Source organism: Eubalaena glacialis, chromosome 18 (assembly GCF_028564815.1).
Source record: "Eubalaena glacialis isolate mEubGla1 chromosome 18, mEubGla1.1.hap2.+ XY, whole genome shotgun sequence".
Taxonomy (NCBI): Eukaryota; Metazoa; Chordata; class Mammalia; order Artiodactyla; family Balaenidae; genus Eubalaena; species Eubalaena glacialis.
Genome location: NC_083733.1, coordinates 19,356,555 through 19,374,884, shown reverse-complemented (window position 1 = coordinate 19,374,884; position 18,330 = coordinate 19,356,555). Strand labels below are relative to the sequence as shown.

The window sequence follows — 18,330 nt, the reverse complement described above, 5'->3', positions numbered from 1 at the left end:
CTCTACCAGGGCCCATCACAGGCTCCCTGTAGACCTCATATAACTGACTAGCCCTGGGTTCCAACTCTTCCTATCAAATACCAGCTCTTCCTCCCCTCCCTCAGGTGTCGCCTGGCATTCCCCATCCAGAGCCTTGGCATTGCCCCCACCCCAAATTGAGGTGTCCATGGCCTCTTGCTAGCCCAGGACAAGGTCCATGCACAGCCACAGCCCCTCTCTGAAGCCCCATTTTGCCAGGTCACTGGTTTCAGGACACAGCTCCTTAGGTGGTTTAGTGGGACAAGGAAGAGAGACCCTGGGCTTTGGGACCACAGTGACCTGAGTTCAAATCTTGTCCCACAGCTTGGCCCTGAGCAGCTGGTGGAATCTCTTGGACCCAGGCTCCTGGCCAGTCACCTGGTGAAAGGCCCTGCAGTGCCAGCCTCCGAGGGTAGACACTGAACAGAGACAGTGCTATACAGAGAAAACTGAGCATGGCACAGCACACCCAGAGCTCCACAGAGAGGATCCCACCCAGAGCTCCCCAACGGAGAGGCTCAGTCCCAGTCAGGTGGTCTGTGTTCTGACTCCAGGCTGTTGCTCAGGCCGTCCCACTCAGCGCTCCACAGGGTGCCCCTGCCCTTCCTTCCCATGGTCCCGACCCTTCCCCAGGGCTCTGGTGTGTCCTCTCCCCAGGGGCCCTTGTGCAGCACGGGCACACACACGCACAGGCCACACTCTGCTATCTCCTGGGGAAGGACAAACAAAGTGGGCTCAAAATCTGGGACCCCTGTCCCTAAGCCCATGTCTCACCTCACCTATGAGCAGGATCATACAGAGCTTTGGGCAGCCCGACCCCAAGGACCCGGACAGAGGCTAGGACCCAACTCTGCACCACCCACCACATGGTGAGCTATTGCCCTGCCGTCCTCGGGAGCAGGCGGGAGCTGGTGCAGCCAAGGGCAGCTGTTGCTCCGTGGGAAGCCCCCAGGCTGGCGGGCCAGCAGTCTCGGGAAGAACCTGGAGGCTACTGCTGGCACGGCCACATGCAAGTTACTGGGTTTCAGTTGGCATGAGGCAGAGATCCTGAAGGAAAAGGACAGCGAGTTCTCCTTCCTAGGTCCCTAGGCTGGCATTTTGTTTCATACCGGAGGCCTTTCAGTGAGGTGCGGCATTTGCAGAAGGGGGATGGGGCCGATTTGTAGAAGTGGCCCGGATGACACCAGGTCAGTGACACCAGCCACCAGCATATCAGAATCAGAGATTTGATAAGCGGGAGTGTCACTCCCCTTGTCTAGGAGGCAGCAGGATGTCTGCTGTCTAGGTGGCAGCAAGGTTCACCACCCTTCTCCTTGCTCCGAGACAGGTGGCAGGTGGTGACAGAGCACATGTAATTACCCTCAGGAACACCTCGTCCCTGCAGCTGGGAGAATGAAAGCATCACTCACAGCCCACGAGGAAGACAACCCATCCGACAGTCAGGAGGGTGCCAGGCAGGTGACAGTCCCACGTGCCAAAGGGAGGGGCAGAACTGGTTACTGCTGCACCCAGGGCAAGTTCCAAGAAGCTCTCCTCTGACTGAGTGGAGATCCGCCTGGATAGCCCCTCACCAGGACGTCCGCACCCAGGTCTCCATGGAACTGGCATGTCCCAGGAGACACGGGGCTTGCAGGGCAGCTTCCCTTGTTGCCCTCCACAGCCCAGACTGAGAATCAAGCGAGCCAGCCTCGCCCTGGGAGGCAGGGCCCACACCTCTGCTGCTGCCCTGTACTTTGACCCTGAACAAGCTCTCTCTTCTCCAGGCTTACCACCACAGTTACAGTGCATGCAGGCTGGAGTGGACCTGGGGCTGCGAGCGAAGAGCTTCTTTTCACTTTCCCAAAGATGTATGTTTGCCTGGGTGTTGAATGAGAAGAGGTGAAGTGGCCCTGCGCGGCTAGGTGCCAGGCAGCCCAGGAAAGGCCAGCTGTGGCAGGGAGCTTCTCAAAAGCTGGCTCATGCCCATGTCTGGCTCCTGGGTCCACTGGCCCACACCGCCTGAGCAATCCTCTCTGCCCTTGATGCTTGGCTTCTGTTCTACATGCATAGTCCTTTGGAGGAAGGACCCTAAGATAAGATGGAGCTCACTTCAACTAGGGGAAAGCAGTTTTAGGGTCCCAGGGGCTGCTGTTCCTGTGAAATTAAGCCAGGTCAGGCTGGATCCTGGTTGCAGCATCTTGCCGGCTCCACGGTACCTAGAGTCCAAGCTATGGAAATACTCACTGTGCTCAGACCTAGGCCCTATGGATGGGCTCTCAGGATCAGGCCTCATTTGGGGCTGCGAGCCATGCTGTTCTCAGCACGAAGCCTCCTTCCCTGCAGCTCACAGAAACAAGACCAAGCAACCCGGGCCAGGAGCAGAGTTGATCCTTTCCATACTCATGCCCAGCAGACCCAAGAGGCCTGGGCCAGGCAGGAAGTGGCAGGAACAGCAGCATCCAAGCTGGTCCTGTCCAGGACCCCTGACCCCCTCACCCACCCTGCTCAAGGGGCTGACAGGAAACACACAGGGGAAGCAGTGACACACCAGACTGAGTGTGATCAGCACTCAGGCTGGCCCTGGGAGAGAGGTGGTCGCCTTCTCCGGGAATCTCATAGCACTCCACTTTCCCCAGGCCTTGCCACACGGCATCTCGCTTGGAGTCTAAAGTGTTGAAGGTGGGGGAAATGGGTGAGCTACGACCCATGACTGGCATCCTCGGGCCCTGTGTGCCAGGTCATGGGTCGCAGCTCACCTGTATTCCTCAGCTCCCAACCCTTAATTCCCACGCTAGATACCATGTGGCAAGCCCTGGGGGAATGGCAAGGGCCCCAGAATCAGGGTCTCTTTCACCTGAGCACCCCATCCCGAGTTGGGGGCCGGGCACAAAGAGGCATAGTCCAGGCAGCCTTCAGTGAACAAATGAAGGAAAGAATCAAAAAATGTACAGTGACTGGACAGGAGGAGCAAGACAGGTGTCAGGAGACCATAAGCAAGGCCTTGGGCCTCACCTGGACCCAATTTCCCAGGTAAAATAAGAGGGTTGGATAAGGTTACTTCCAGGGGCCTGGCCAACTCTGACACTCTCTACCCTGATCAGGCCTGGATCTCACTGACTCTGTGCGACCCCAGCCCCTGAGGGCCACGCAGGGGCTCAGGGTGAGGCCAGAGGCCTGGGTATCCAGGAAGCAGCCCTGGCAGAGCTCAGAGCAGGTGCCGGGGAGGCCCGGGGCTGTGGAGCAGTGGCAAGCAGGAAAAGCTGAGTTGCAGCAGCAAAGACACCACAGATGACTCCTTGGAGGGGAAAGCCCCATCCGCCAGCCAAACACGAAGCCTCGGCTGAGGTCAAAGCCTGAAAATCACTGCCTGAGTGGCCAAGGGGGGACAAGGTCTGGCCCAGGGCCAGGCCAGAGTTGGCCAGGAAAGCAGTGCCCGGCACCCAGTCAGGGCTGTTCCTCCACGCATCCCTTTCCCCGCCACAGGTCTCCCTGCCACCCCTCAGGACCACCCACACTCACACGGGGGCAGCCCCACCCCAGCCCCTTGAGCTGCAGGGTGCTGAGTGCAGATGGGCAGAGCAGGTGTCAGGCCCAGCCTACTAAATGGCCCTTCAGGGCCTTGATTTTCCTGCCTCTAAAAGAAGAGGAAGGCCAATATTCCCACACAGGATAGTTTTTTGTTTATTTTTTTTTAATCAACTAAGGAGTTGGTGTTGGATGAGGCAGGGAGGCCAATGGAAAGACCCCTCCAAATCGGGGTGCAGGGTGGAGAGTTGTCAATTACCTGATAACATGACTGTATGTACCTATACTCTAGAGAGTCTGGGGTGCCTGATTTGGGCCTCTCCCAGAGTCACCCTACACAAATGTACCTGTATGTGCCACATGCACCCCTACATGTCCCCCAAAGTGCTGAAGAAGGCTGGAGGAGAGGAGTCCATCCTGAGGATGAATTTCCCGTCTCCTGGAGGGACCAGAGTAGCAGGACCAAAGTGGAGGCCACCTGGGGAAGGATGGTGCTTCTGGGAGCCTAGGAAGCGTGGCCCTGACTCCTGGGCAGCCTCAAGCTCCTACTTGGAGCCCCCAAGACCCTTGGTTCATAGCTAGCACACTGTGCTGAAGCTGAAGCTGCCGCTCCGACTCTGAGGACTGCCAGCATGACCCAGGTGGAAGTAAACAAGGACAGCTTGGTGGTCAAGGCTGGAGCAGCCTACACTGGGCACAAGGTGGACAGCATCGGGGAATTCTCCCTGGCCTTCCCCTTCCTAACCCAGGAAGCTGGGGCACAGGGAGGTGAGGGTGGGAAGAGATGGACAGACAGGAGACACTGAGCCACGAGCCCTACTTAATCTGGTAAGGCCAACTGGGGCTTGGGTAAAGGAAGTAGGGCCCAGGGCAGAGTCCCAAGGGACAGCAGCTAAAGGCAGGTGCTGCACAGAGAAGCACAAGAGATGCACCAGTGGGTCCAGCCACACCCCCTTCCCTGGCTCTCAGGCAGCGGAATGGTCCTGTTCCACCACCTTGTGGCCAAAGGGAGGATGGCACTGTCAACAGCCAGAGGCTCTGCTCTGGCTCCGCGCGATTTAATAACAGCCTCAGACTCCTGGTCCGCATCTCCCGCAGCCGTTGATCCCTGAGGGAATAGGCTGCAGGCACCTGCAGAGCCATGGAGAAATGTGTCACAAAGAACAAGAATAGGACTGAGGTGGACGTGAGTCGGGAAAGCCAGAATGGAGACAAGGCGAGCATGAGTCTGATCATGAGGGACTGGTCTGTCTTGCATCAGTGAAGCAAGGGGCCTTCTGAGGGCAAAACTGAAGAGGTTACAGAGGAAGCCTGGTCATCCTCAGCTCTCTACACCCTTGTCCTCCAATTCGGCCAGACGCTCCCAAATCTCCAAATCCCTTTATCCAGCTCTCTAACCCCTGTCTCTAATGCTTAATGCTGTATCAAAAAAAAAAAAAAAAAAAGTGCTTAATAACCTAGAAACAGGACAATCTACAACATGGTGCACCCCTCCAGGACGGGGGCCTCAGCTTCCCCTCCCCCATACCCCACACCCTAGCCCCCTGCCAGTACCAATAAAGACCTGCCGCTCATCCAATCATACAAATATCCATTGAGCATTCACTCTGGCTAGGCATGTGCTGTTGAGTCCTAACAACGTGCAAGTGATTTCTGTTTCATTTTACAGGTGGGCAAACTAGCTTCAAGGCATTAAATCACATGCATAGTGTCACACAGTTGGCCAGAAAGGGAGCCACGGTCTGCCTGATGCCTGGCCTCACACACAACTCAAGAAAGGTCCTGGTGACCCAGAGAGGCCCTAGGGTCCTGACTCTGAGCAGGCAGAGGTGATTTACAAGAGAGACCATTACATCACGTCCTCACACCTGTTCATCCTTAACGCTGACCCTTCCAACAAGCTGGAGTGCATCTAACAGCTGAACCCAAAGCACAAGAACAGCTACAAGTAAGAAAAGGGTTCTAGGGTGCTGTAGCAGGCGCTCTGACCACAGGGGGCCAGGGACAAACTACTGGAGGCAGACCTGGGCCCTCAGGGACAGTGGTTTGGTGTCATCTCGTTTCAAGTCTAACAGCACTAATTCGGGAGAAAGTCTGCTATGTTTAGTGTGTGCCACTGTAAAAGCAAGAAAGTGAGACTAATACATTCCAGAACGGGTTTATGCAAAATGTTTAAAATTTGGATCTTTCCCTCTTTTCCATCCAGAAACCCTGGGCACCCAGAAAGCCTCATCTTCAAGGGTCCTGGATGGCTGACATTTGCCTGTGCTGAGGTCACCTCAAAAGGTCCTAAGCACAGGTTCAGACACTGGCTCCACCTCAGAAACCAGGCCCAAGAAATCAGGGAGTAAATCCAAGGACAAGTGTGTTAACACCCACCAGAGCAACTTCTGACATGAACTCTGGGGCAGGGCTTATGAAACGGGGGTTATCAGTTCCTGTATGGACTATCTTGACCATAAACAGCTTCCCAGATAAAACCAGGCCAAAGTATATACTAGTGCAAGATGTAATCAGTGAAGGGAAAGCAAGAAGTAGGGGTGGGGAAGAGGCGACAAGGGAAAGAGAGAAAAATAGGCAGGTGAGAGGTGAGCTGCACGTGGACAGGGGCTTTGGGGCTCTAGTCTGAGTGACATGAAGTGTCTGGCCCTGGCCCTCATGCATCCCCTGGACACTGAGTCTTCTGGTGTAAAGAGAAGGGGCTTGATGGGGGCTCCCTAAGGCTCAGACCAGCCCTACAATGCTGTGAACGAAAATCTGGAAGAACACCCCAGGGTCACCAGCAGGGGTCTTGCCTTGGATGGCAGATGGGTGTAAGTACCTTCTCTTTGCTCGCCTGTATGTTCAAATTTCCTTTATTTTACATATCTTTAGCGGATGTTTTAAGTTATAAAACATTTGTTCACTACGACACATTTGAACAATGGAAGGTACATAAAATTTAAAACTGACATATTCCCCCTCCCAGCCTTTCCAATCCCTCTCTGCAGAGGCTGCCACTCTAGACTTGTTGTCTATGCTTCCAAACATGTTTCCATGTGCACGTTACCTGGCATTCTACTAAAATGGGACTATATTACACGCAACACTTTGCAATTTCTCACCTAGCAAGATATTTCTAAATCAGTCTTCATGGAACGTCACACTTTTGAGCACTGGAATAGTATTCCACTGTTAAGCACAGACCATGATTTATTTAACCAAAACCTGTCAATGGCTACTCCGCTGGTTCTAACAGGTTGCAGTTACCAACAGGGCTGGTGTGAACACCTCTGTATGCGCCATCCTGTGCTAATTTAGGGGATATGATCCTGTAAGTGGGTATATAGGGCCACACAGCACATATACATGCAATGTTTAAACAAGGCAGTAAAAACTTGTCCCCCAAGGATCTACACCAAGTCACCCTTCCACCAACTCTATTTTTGGAATTTTTTTTCAAGTTTTGTTTAGTTAAAAAGGAGACCAAAAAAGAAAAAAAGAAAAGAAACCACCATGCCCAGTCACGCAGGAGGCACAGCAGGGATCTGGAGGGGAATCCCTGGCTGTGGCTCTCCCTGCTCTGCTCGCCAAATTAGGCTCCATGCCAGGTATCCTCCTCAGGCCACGCTTATGTCCACTTGGCCTGCCATTAAGGCTGCTCTCCAGCCTCCTGGCAGGACCTGTGGGCAGGACTAGGCTTCCAAGGGAGGCTTGCCCTGGTTGCAAGCCAACAGACGGCCGGGCCGGGCGTGGGCTGAGCTGCCGGCCACCAGTGTGCTGATGACTTCCAGATTGGTATCTTTAGTGCTACTTCCCCTGAGCACCAGATCCGCACAGCCGCCTCCCTCAGACACTCTGACCCAGCACTTCTGAGACACAACACCTCGTCCTCCACCACCCTGTCCATGCCCCAAACCTTCTCCTCCTCCGGTGGTCCCCATCTCAGAAGCAGTTCCAGCACCCACCCAGACATTTGAGGTCAAAATCCTAACTTCTAACCCCTCTCACCACCATACGTAAGGCAGACTGGCCCAATCTTATCAGTCTCATGCCCTAAGCTGGTCTCTGACCCAGTCCCTCTTCTGCCCACGTGCCACTCCTGCCCCAGCTGAGCCCCGTTCTCTCACTCGGAGAGCTGGAATAGCACCTGCCTCTAGCCTGGTTCCTCCTAAACCCAACCTCCTGAGCCCCACATCAAGTTTCATATCACACCACCAACACTCGTCCCCTTCACAATTCCCCCCTCCTTCATCTACTGACAGATCAAATCCAAGCTGGCTCATGGCAGCAAGACCTCCTTCCTGCCTACCCCTCGCCTCCACCCCTGCTCTGGGGCCTCATCCTCTTGCAGCAGCAGCCAGCTGGAGAGGAACAGTCAAGTCACCACCAGCGATCCATGCCAGCGCATCAATCATTGGGTGCTGGGGGTAGGGGGGAGATGTCTCTTCACACAGCAATGCCACTGCCCAGGGCAGTCGGGACAACATGGGCCATCAAACACTGAGGGGAAAACTTCAGGTGTGTGTGGGCCAAGGCTCTCACAGCTCAGAGACTCAATGTAGTCGTTCCCTTCGGTCCAAGTGCAAACCCTCTCCATGTGTACACCCTTCCCCCAATGCCTCCCAAGCGCCTCTCTCGTGTTTGTGGTCACTGGATTGTCAGAACCCTGTCCTCTCTTCCTCTGGATCACATCTGACTCTGAGGAATTCTGGACCAAGCTAAGCTTGTCTTGCTGTCTAAGCTGTGGTCACGCAGTTTCACCAAATCGATATATTCTCCTCTGACAAACAAAATGGAACAAAGTGTTTCCAGGCAAGAACATAAACTCTTAAGCAAGACATTTCCCACACACAGACCTTGACCTAACTGAAGAATCTCTCTCTCTCTCTCTTTTTTTAAACACAACTCTCATCCCTCCTAAGCCATGTATCTTTCCAAGGCACCCAAGGCCTTCGATGAACCAGCCCAATGCGCCTATCCACCCTCAGCCCTGCACACCGCTGACACATGCTCTACTCTCTCTTCCCAGTTCCCAAAGCTCTCCTGATATTCTATGCAGTTTCACATTTCTGAGACTGCTAATGCCATTCCTTCTTCCCCCCTCCTTGACCTGGCTAATTTTTTGTGTGTGACAATTTCACTGAGATATAATTCATGTATCATACAATTTTCCCATTTAAAATGTACAATTCAATGGTTTTTAGTATATTCAGAGTTGTGCAACCATCATCACAATTTTAGAACATTTTCATTACCCCAAAAAGAAGCCCTGTACCCTTTAACTGCTACTCCTCACATGCTCCCACTGCCCCAAAGTGTACCCTGTGACTACTGGACATTCAATGCTGTTTTGATGTCCACCAGTCTGCCCATTAGGCACACCTGCCCCCAAGCAAGGCCTGTGTGACATGTTTTCATTACCCACTCGAGGCCCAGCATGGGTGCCTGCCTCCCAGGAGTGACAGGAAGGAATGACCACAGTGGGAGCAGCTGGCTTCCCTGACTGCTCTCTCGGCTCCAGGCCCTGTGCTTACACGTCACTAACATTTCAGAGTGATCTTATTAATACTCTCATTGTGGGTTTCCCTGGTGGCATAGTGGTTGAGAATCCGCCTACCAATGCAGGGGACACAGGTTCGAGCCCTGGTCCGGGAGGATCCCACATGCCGCAGAGCAACAAAGCCCTCGTGCCACAACTACTGCGCCTGCACTCTAGAGCCCATGAGCCCCAACTACTGAAGCCTGTGCGTCTGGAGCCTGTGCTCCGCAACAAGAGAAGCCCCCACAATGAGAAGCCCGCGCACCTCAACGAAGAGTAGCCCCTGCTCGCTGCAACTAGAGAAAGCCCGCACGCAGCAATGAAGACCCAACGCAGCCATAAATTAATTAATTAATTAATTTTTAAAAATACTCTCATTGTGCAGTTGAGGATAAACCACTTGCCCAGGGTCACAAAGCCAGTAACAGGCTGAGCAGGGATTCATCAGTGAGTTGAGTTCATTGGTGAGCTCCACTCTGTCTGTATGTTGTCTCTGCCCATCCACTCCATGCACTGCCGTCAGCTTCTAGCCCTGCTCTCCTCTGTTCTCATTAAGGTCACCAATGACCTCTGAAGGGCAAAACCAAATGGAGAGCTGTCTGACTTTATTTCAATCTCTTGGTCATGTTTGTCAGTCACCACCCCCTTCTTTTTCTCTCTTGGGGCTACCAACCTCTCAGGGGATGCCTTTGGTCTTTCTGGCAGGACCATCTTTTGCCCCATCCTTGCTTAATGGAAGCCCTATTGGGGGGAGGGTCTCATCTAGGGCCTCTACTCTTCTGATTCTATGCTCTCTCTTGGGGTCAGTGGCCACACTTCTACCCTGATTCCCCAAGCTCAGACCTCACACCTGAGCAGCAAAAACAGTCTCCACATCTTCACTCAGATGGCTCACAGATCCCTCAATCCCATCTTCTCACTCTTTCTCCAACCTGTTCCTTCCACAGTCCACTATCATTTCACTCGCCACCTACACAGTTGCCTAAGCCAGAGAGGAGACATCAGCCTTGACTCTTCCTTCTTCCTCAGCCTCCTTATCCAACCCTCAAATCCTATCAACTCCTCTTCCTATAATTCCCCCTCACAATGCTCCCTACCAATGCCTGAAGACAGGCTGCCATCATCTTCTCTGCCTTGGATTACTTATAAGACTCTGCAGACTGTTCTTCCCACCTTCAGTGTGGCCCCGACCCCCAAAACACTTTTCAAACTGCAGGTACATTCTGAAGTACAAGTCCAGTAGTTTTACCCTCCCATCCCCTGCATTCAGGACAAAGCCCTTCCTGTGGTTTTTGCAATCCTTCAAAGCTGATCTCTTTCCAGCCACATTCCTGGTCACACTACAATTAGTGCTGAATAACAAACTGTGCCACTAATAACTAATTAGTGCCACTCCTGGAGACACCATCTATGTTTGCATCTGCAGTTTGATGTGACTGGTGATTTCGCCAAGGCCAGCCTGGAGTCTCACTTTCCTCTTCCTATATGAGACTGTGTCTTGTGAAATAGTGTTGAAATGCAGAAGGAAATGTTGTAATGAACAAAAGACAAGTGATTCAGGACAGAGAGGGATACAGTGTTCTGAAAGACAACCAGCATATCACACATGTGAGCTCTTCAACCATGGTCCCTGAGCATCTAACTCACTGGCTGAGGAAAACAATCACTCGGGACCACCTAACTCACATGGAAGTTGAGAAGATCACAGGGTTCCTCCTCCTGAATGCTAAGCATACTTCTTTACAAGAGGAAGGATATGTACTGAATGGTCCAAGTGTCAGGGAGAGCCCCCATTCCAAATTAGGAACAGGCATCTGGTACCCATCAGCTGAGTTACAGCTGCATAATCCAGCAAGCCATAGGCTTCTCTGTATTTTCCAAGTTGCTAAGTAAGAAGGGAGCTAATTCATAGAAAAATCCTAGAAATAATGACCAACTCAGCAACAGTGAGAAACCCCTGGACTCAGATTATGGTCTCTAAATATCATTTTCCTATAAAAAGAATCAGGTCCCCTAAGAGAAACGATGACTCTAGGTCTGGGTCAACAAATGTACAAGATAACATTAGAATACACTGTCATCTCAGTAGTAAGGAAGGCTACAGGGTTATGTCAAAAAACTTATACAACAGGCAGCCTATTGTACAAGCTCCCAGTGGCCAAAGGACAATTTGAGCACTGATAAAGTTAAAAGACTGAAGCACAACAAATATATTAAAATCCATAAGTGTGTTATGATACCAAACAAACAAAAAGAACAAACAAACCTCATTCGTCATCTTTGGAGGATGTTGGAAAACGAACTCATTATTTTGGAAGCTAGTAAATATGGGAAAGAATTAAGCATTTATCCTGCCTCTCCTATACAGACTGTATTTCAGGGTAACCAAGTAGTTGATTACTGGCAATTTCCAGGTATAGAAGTATTCAAGCTAGCAATTGCAGAAGGAAACATAAAATTAAAATATCACCATTTTGCAACCCCTAATGAAATAATGGTTCTAGGCAATAAATATCAATGGTTCCTATGTCATAAAAAGGGAAATAACTAAAGAGAAACAATTCTCAATAGAAGTACAAATGACATCTATTAAATATTCTTTTAAAAAAAAATGGAACCAGAATCTAATTAGGTCTTTAGATCTAACTATCAATTTACAGGAAAAACAAGGGACAGAGGAACACGTTAAAACTATACAGGAGGGATATAATCAGCAAAGTTGAGATGGAAGGAAAATCTATAAATTAAATGACCCAGCTTCTTCAGTAAATAAAAGGAAAAGTGAGACAGAAAACCTATATACTAAAAGACTTCTGATAGCATCAATCAATTGAAATATATGGATCATAATTGGACCCCGCTTGAAACAAATTGTATCAAAAAATCATTTGAGACAATCAGACAAATCTAAACACGAAATGGATATTTGATGACATCAAAAACTATTGTTTCTTTTAAAGGAGAACTAATCGGATTGTGGTTATGTTAAAAAAAAAAAAAATCATGATCTTTTTTAGGAACACCAAAATATTTACAGCTGAAGTGATACGCTGTCTGGGATTTACTTCAAAATAATTTGAGAGTGGGGGGATAAATGCAGCTATTATTGAAACAAGATTGATAACAACAAAAGTTGATCATTGTTGTAATTAGGTGATTATTATTTATAGGTTCGTTATACTATTCCCTCTAATTTGTATATGTTTAATGATTTCCATAATAAATAGTTTTTAAGAGAAAAGAAGAAAGGGGAAATTCTGCAGGGCAGGGCCAGAGTCTCACTCATACCTGTATTCCCAACAGCCAGTCAGACAAATTAATAATAATGCTTTTAGGCTGAAGCCAAGGTCAAAGCTAAGGGTTCAAGCTCAGAACTATGGTAATACCTGAAATACCTGCCTGGCTCTCTTATGAGGCACAGAAGCTGGCATACAGTAGGCCTTCAGGAAGTGTTTTTTGAATGAGCAAATGAAGACTTGAACATCGAATTAGCACGACATATGTTCCTCATGATCTGAAATACATTCACTTAGTCACATCCGACCACCTCAAATTCAGCAGGCCTCCATGGAAGGTGATGCTCCCTGCCACCACTCTCTCTGCCTCCACACCCAGTGCTGAGGGGCCAGGGGCTTCCTCCCCTGGGCTCAGCCTGATGTTTTTAAACCAAGGGTCTGGGTTCCGAGCAGATGTGTGCTCTTGTCCCCCGCACCCTACCACCCAGGACTCCTTTTGGTCCCTCTGATTGGCCCAACTATTTCTCCTTGGCATGCTGGTCGCTCTGCCCGAAATGCACCCCACCCCACCCCACCCCATCCCTGGCCTAGCTCTCTGCACAGCTGGCTCCTCATTGTCCACACCTCAGCTCGAATATCCTTCCTCAGCAAGGCCTGAACCAGCCACACTCTCTACAGAAAGTTCCCCTCTGATTCTCTATCATTTCTCCACTGTCCCTTTCACAGGCAACACCCTTAATATGCAATTATATATTTCCTTTGCTTTAAAATAACAGTAACTGCAGCTAGCACACTGACTCAGTACTTACCATGTGCCAAGTTCATGCTAAGTGTTTTACAGGGATTATCTTGTTTAGCTTTCACAACCACCCCATCAGTAAAGATACGTATCATTTTATTTATTATTTCCATTTTACAGATGATGAAACTCAGGACAGAGCAGTTACATGGCCACAGAGCCGTGCAGTAGTAAGCCCACATTTGTAACTGCTATGCTACACTGATCTCTTAATGTCTTCTGGCCCCACTGACCTCCACCCCCAGACTATGAGGGTCAAGGGAACATCATTCAACAAAGTACCTCAGACCCTACTGCTGTGCCTGGCATAAAAGAGGTGCTTTACAAGTATATGTGGAATGAATGAAAACATTCAAAGTAATCCTGTATGATTTCTCTTTGTGTATCTCTGACCCACCTCCTCTTCCCCACAAGTCCCTAGCACAGGACCCAGCTTCCAGAAGGTACTCAACACATCCAGAAACACTCAGAGCTGAAAAGAGCTTTTGTGGCCACCTAGCTCTGTCCCCTCAGTTCACCAAGGGGTAGGACCTTCTCCTACCTCTGAGAAGAGACAATCAAGCAAGATGGACAATGGAGGATACATGGACTTCAGCGGTCCTAAGAGGCTGAGTTCTAGCAAAAGAGGTCAGCAGCAGATGCCCTGATGGAGTAGAAGCCAAGGAGGAAGGCTAGGGTGTGGTGGAGGGTCTATATGTACTTGCTGTACCTTGCAGAACAAATAAACACCCTCCAGCCAATGTCCTGAGCCTTCTGGAAACTGTCCCACTTCTAAAACATGTTCTTTGGAAACCTCATCATCTCAGGACACACCTACAGATTTCATAGGGACCACAGGCTTCCTTGGTCTCTCCTTCCCACCTCCCTCCCCTCGCCCCTCTCTCTTTCCCTTTTCCCTGGAGATAAAGAGGCAAAAACACCCAGCAACAAAGGGCTGGAGATCAGGCCTCTGGGGTGACCTTCAGGAGCAGAGAAGGCCTTTCTGTAGAGGACAAGTGGAGTTTCTGGTCACTCCTTCCTGCCTCTGGTTATCTCCAGCCCCTGAAAGTCCAGAGCATCTCCAGCCTAGAGTCCCAAGAATCTCAAACTCTGTGTTGACAGACTTCTAGGAAATCAGCACAAACAAACACAAGAGCTGCAACTGGATGGAGGGAGACAACATTCTAGCCTAGCATGGCCACAAAGGGATTCTAAGATGGGATGGTACTGGGTCTGGGCCTTAAAGGGTGGGAATCACTGGGTTTCACGGGAGTAAGAAGGAAGCAGAGGAAATGGCTAGTGCAAATAATACTGAAACGAGCTAACATTTACCTAGCGCTTATTCTGTGCTTGGTGCTGAGCTAAGTGTTTTACACATAATAACTTGTTGACATCTCTCAACCTTGTGAGATAGGTGCTGTTAATGTGTCAGATGAAGAACCCAAGACCCAGAGGCGTTAAATAACTTGTCTAAGGTGATTCAGTAATTGGTGCAGCTGGGATTCAAAGTCAGATTTGAAAGTTCAAAGTCCACCACACAATGTGCACCAAAAGCTGGGGGATGGCTTGCATGAGGGAAAGGAATATGTGTGAAAGAGCGAGGGACTCCCACTAAAGGGCTGGATGGTGATCCACAAGGGGACCATGTGTGAGCAGTGCTGTAGGAAGAATGGCTTAACATGTTTATGGGGGATGATGGAGGGTCTGCTGGGAAGATGGGAACCCCATGCCCCCAGAAGCTCTACAGGGGTGGGGTAGGAGGGCAGGAGTGAGGAAAGCCTAGAAGAGAAACAAGTTTACCAAATGCCAGTTGGTAATCAATGGTGTCCACACTCAGATTTAAGCAAATAAAGATCTCCCTCCAGTCCCAATCAGTCCACAAAACTCCCATTAAATACCACTGTGTGCCAAGCCCTGCCCTGTGCAGCCTCCCTCTGTTTCTCCTCTGTTTGCCACAGTGAGGACAATGAGGTTGCTGGCAAGTTCCTACAACCCAGCACCCTAAAGTGCTCTCCTCTCCTTCCCCACCTCCACTCTCATAAGGGAGGTGAAAGACTTTTCTTGCACATTTATGTTAAAACCATCATGTCCACAATTGTATTTGAACTGCAGTAAGTTTTAAAAGTTAAAAGTATTTATTTTCACATTACGGGTCCAATTTGCAAGGTACATAACTGTTTTTTTAACTGAGCTCACTTTTAACCTCAGGAAGTTTATGATGAGAAAATTTTCTCCAGAAGGTAAATCATCTGGCCATCTTCCCCCTCCAGCTACCAACCAGGAGGCTAGCAGTACCTCTGTTCGAGGATATCACCTGGAGGTCAGGGATGGGAACTCACAGCCCAGCCACTGTGCCCTTCACTACCACCTGGGGGGCGGGGGTGGGTAGGGGGAGGAGGAAGAGAAGACTGGAATCAGGGAAGTCTCTAATTCCGTAAATCTGATGCTGTGCCTCACGGAGTCAATTCCACTTTGGAGCTGTGTGTCCTGAGAAGAAAGTGGAACTCAGCTTCTCACCATTCTTGTGCTAGAAAACCCTGTCTGAACAGGCACCCTGTTCAGAAGGTGGGAATTATTGTCAAATACAGGTGTATGAACTTCCCGACTTTCAGGGCTCTCCCAAACACTGCCTTCAGAAGACCGCTCAGCCAGTGGATCGGCGATGGGAGGAAACTCTCGCTAAGCTGGCTCAGCAATTCCCCAGAAAGGCTCACTCCGCAGGCCAACGTGAAGACACAATGAGCCCAAAGCCCTTGGTGTATGTGCTGGGAGGGAAAGCCGGGGACTTTTCCGCTTAGCTTCCCTAAGCGTTGCCACGAGACAGCTCTCTGGCTACGTCAGGGTAAAGAGACTTGTATGAGAACATCTCACACCAGCTAACCACTCCCGAGAGATCCTCTCTTCCAAACTACATGGCGAGCAGAACGGGGAAGAAGTGGCCCCCAGCAGAGGCGAACCACTGCGGTTCTTAAAGCCTTGTTTGCGTTTGGGCCCCCACGGAGCCGCAAATGGAGGTATATTTCCTTCCGGCGCACCCGCCATTAGCCCCCGGATTCCCAGCAGGCCTCTCAGGCCCGGATCCGGTTCCCCGACCTCTCAGGCCCTTCGAGAACCCCCAGCTTCCGCTCCCAGACCTCAGAACCTTCAGGCCCGCGCCGGCCTCCCTGCCGGCCTTTCGAGGCCCCGCAGCCCGGCCCCGCGGCTCACCCTCGAGCGTCTCGCACTGCACCAGGTTGAGGTAGTCCGCCTGGCTGAGCACCCCGGCCTTCAGGCCGCGCACCAGTCCCTCCAAGTAGCCATTGTCCACGTTGAAGTAAAGCTCCGGGAAGAACGACATGGTTACGGCGGGGGCGGCTGGACCGGAGGACCCGGACCTGCCGGCACGCAGCACAACTCCAAGATCAGCTGACGCGGCGCCCACAGCGGGCTGTCAAGCGCATCAGGTGACGCGCAAGCGGCCCACGTGACCACAACGGGGCGGGGTTCTGAGCGGCGCCCGGCTTCCGGGTGGTTTCTCGCGGAACGGTTGCGCAGGTGTGGGCTGGGGACCGCCCACTGGCGCCTGCGCGCTGAGGAGAGGAGGGCCTCCTGCTCCCTGGCGGGAGCGGCTTGGAGTGTCCAAGGCCGACCGCGTGGTGGCGCCCGTGGCCGCAGGGATTCGATTGGGCCTTCACTCTAGATTTCCCGAGTCTGGTGCACGTGGTGCTGTGGCGGCCAGAGGAGTAAAGATGGGAGTGGGCGGCGCTTCTTATGCTTGGAAATATTCCAGACTGTTGAGTCAGCCTTCCCCTGAGAGGAACTGAGGTCCGGTGAGGGGCAGGCTTCGCTGCGGGTCACGCGTCGAGTTAACCGCAAGCAGGCCCTGAAGCCTAATGTTTTGTTAGCCTGCTGGGAGCTGCAACTCCTATGCTGCATTGCGCCCTCCCTTCCCCGCATTTATTATATTATATAAGATTCTCAAGGGTAGGAGCGCGGCCCTCCTCTGCTTCTCCCAACGGCGCCTGGCACTCTAAGAGCACGCATGTAAGTGACTCATGATGGGATAGCGCAGGCCCTGGGGTAGGGATGTGTGTGTGGTGTCTTGGCTTGAGGCACCTTCGCCCCTGCCATGACCTCCCCCCTCCGACGGTCACGTTCGAAATAACGCCACAACCCTGGGGTTGGTCCCATCCTTTATTGTCGCTCCCCTGCCCAAGCCCCGACCCCGACGTCGGCCGACTAGGTGCGGCTGCAGGGGTTCGTGGCAGTACCCAGCTTGCGGCAGTAGCAGAAGGCGTTGAAGAAACGGCAGTAGCACGTGGCACATGGGTCGCAGCATGGTACCTGGTGTCCCAGACAGGACTCGTGCAGCCTTACGCAGCGACGCGGGGAGCGCGGCTTGCGTCCTTCCGGATGTAGCACCTGCAGGGGTTGGGGAACATGGGCCTTCAGCGGCAGCTTCAGGGACCTGCCCCAATCAAGGCGGGACGGCAGTGGAGCATGGGGAGGGATGGTCTGCAGTGTCACCCCAAGTGAGAGGGTCACCGAAGTGGAGCTAGAGGTTGATGCCTGATCCCCCCACCCAGAGATTGTGGCCTCAGCCCTTTTCCTGAGCAGTTACCTCTGCCAAGGCCTTGGCCTCTGCCTCCTGCAGCAGAGCCTCTTCCACCTGTTCTGCCGTTGTCCTCTTCAGCGGGGGCTGCAGGCCCAGGCCTGGGACAGATGATGTGAGGGCAGAAACCCCCCATGCACAAGACACCCACCTCCCAGGCCTGGGATTGGGAAGGGGGAAAGAGGGCTCATACCAGGCAGAATAGTTTGTGGCCAGAGAGTGTCCAGGCCCCACCCATCCCCACCCCTGCCCACACTGACCTTGGAGCTCTGGGAACAAGGCTTGGTCGGGCCTTCCAATGCCCTCCAGGGGAGCCAAGCCCATCTGGGCCCCCTGCATGGCGGGCATTGCCAGCAGCAGGGCACAACTCAGCAGCACTGCGGTCAGCATGGCCTGGCTCAGCAGGAAGACCCACCACTTAGTCCCTCTTCATCCTTAGAACACCCTCTAGGTGCCCTATCCCAGATAGAAGACCCCTAGAGAGTAGGAGTCTCTGCCCAATCTGAGGACTTACCTCTGCTTGCTGGATCCTTGCCCCAAGAGTTCCTGGCCACCCCATGCCCTCGGTTTATATGGCAGGGTCTAATGAAGGGCCCACACGTGACTGCTCCCTGCAGCCAGGGCATGAGGGGCCCCCGCAGAGGGTGGGGGCACAATTCAGGCCTCTCTCACTGGAACCTGG

The 18,330-nt window shown here is 51.9% G+C and overlaps 2 protein-coding genes across 2 annotated transcripts in view; both read right to left on the bottom strand.

Annotated features, from left to right (window-relative positions):
• Window positions 1-16,509, bottom strand: part of ATP6V0D1 (ATPase H+ transporting V0 subunit d1) — a 38,802-nt gene extending 22,293 nt beyond the window's left edge. Inside the window, exon 1 of the mRNA XM_061173431.1 lies at window positions 16,265-16,509. Coding sequence (XP_061029414.1) covers window positions 16,265-16,394 — 130 coding nt within the window. The 5' untranslated portion in view covers window positions 16,395-16,509. The remainder of the gene's footprint in view (window positions 1-16,264) is intronic.
• A 766-nt stretch (window positions 16,510-17,275) lies between these two features.
• On the bottom strand, window positions 17,276-18,038 carry AGRP (agouti related neuropeptide). The gene is made up of 3 exons (XM_061173682.1): window positions 17,909-18,038; window positions 17,658-17,749; window positions 17,276-17,458 (listed from the first exon to the last, which is right to left on the bottom strand). Exons 1-3 carry the CDS (start codon window positions 18,036-18,038, stop codon window positions 17,276-17,278), a joined length of 405 nt encoding a protein of 134 aa, XP_061029665.1.
• Window positions 18,039-18,330: the final 292 nt, after the last annotated feature.

Bases quoted from the DNA above. Each gene is read 5' to 3' on its own strand.
- AGRP (XM_061173682.1), bottom strand. From the start codon at position 18,038: ATGCTGACCGCAGTGCTGCTGAGTTGTGCCCTGCTGCTGGCAATGCCC. The intron at 17,750-17,908 runs GTCAGTGTGGGC...CATCTGTCCCAG, and splicing joins CTTGTTCCCAGAGCTCCAAG to GCCTGGGCCTGCAGCCCCCG. The intron at 17,459-17,657 runs GTAACTGCTCAG...CAACCCCTGCAG, and splicing joins AGGCCAAGGCCTTGGCAGAG to GTGCTACATCCGGAAGGACG.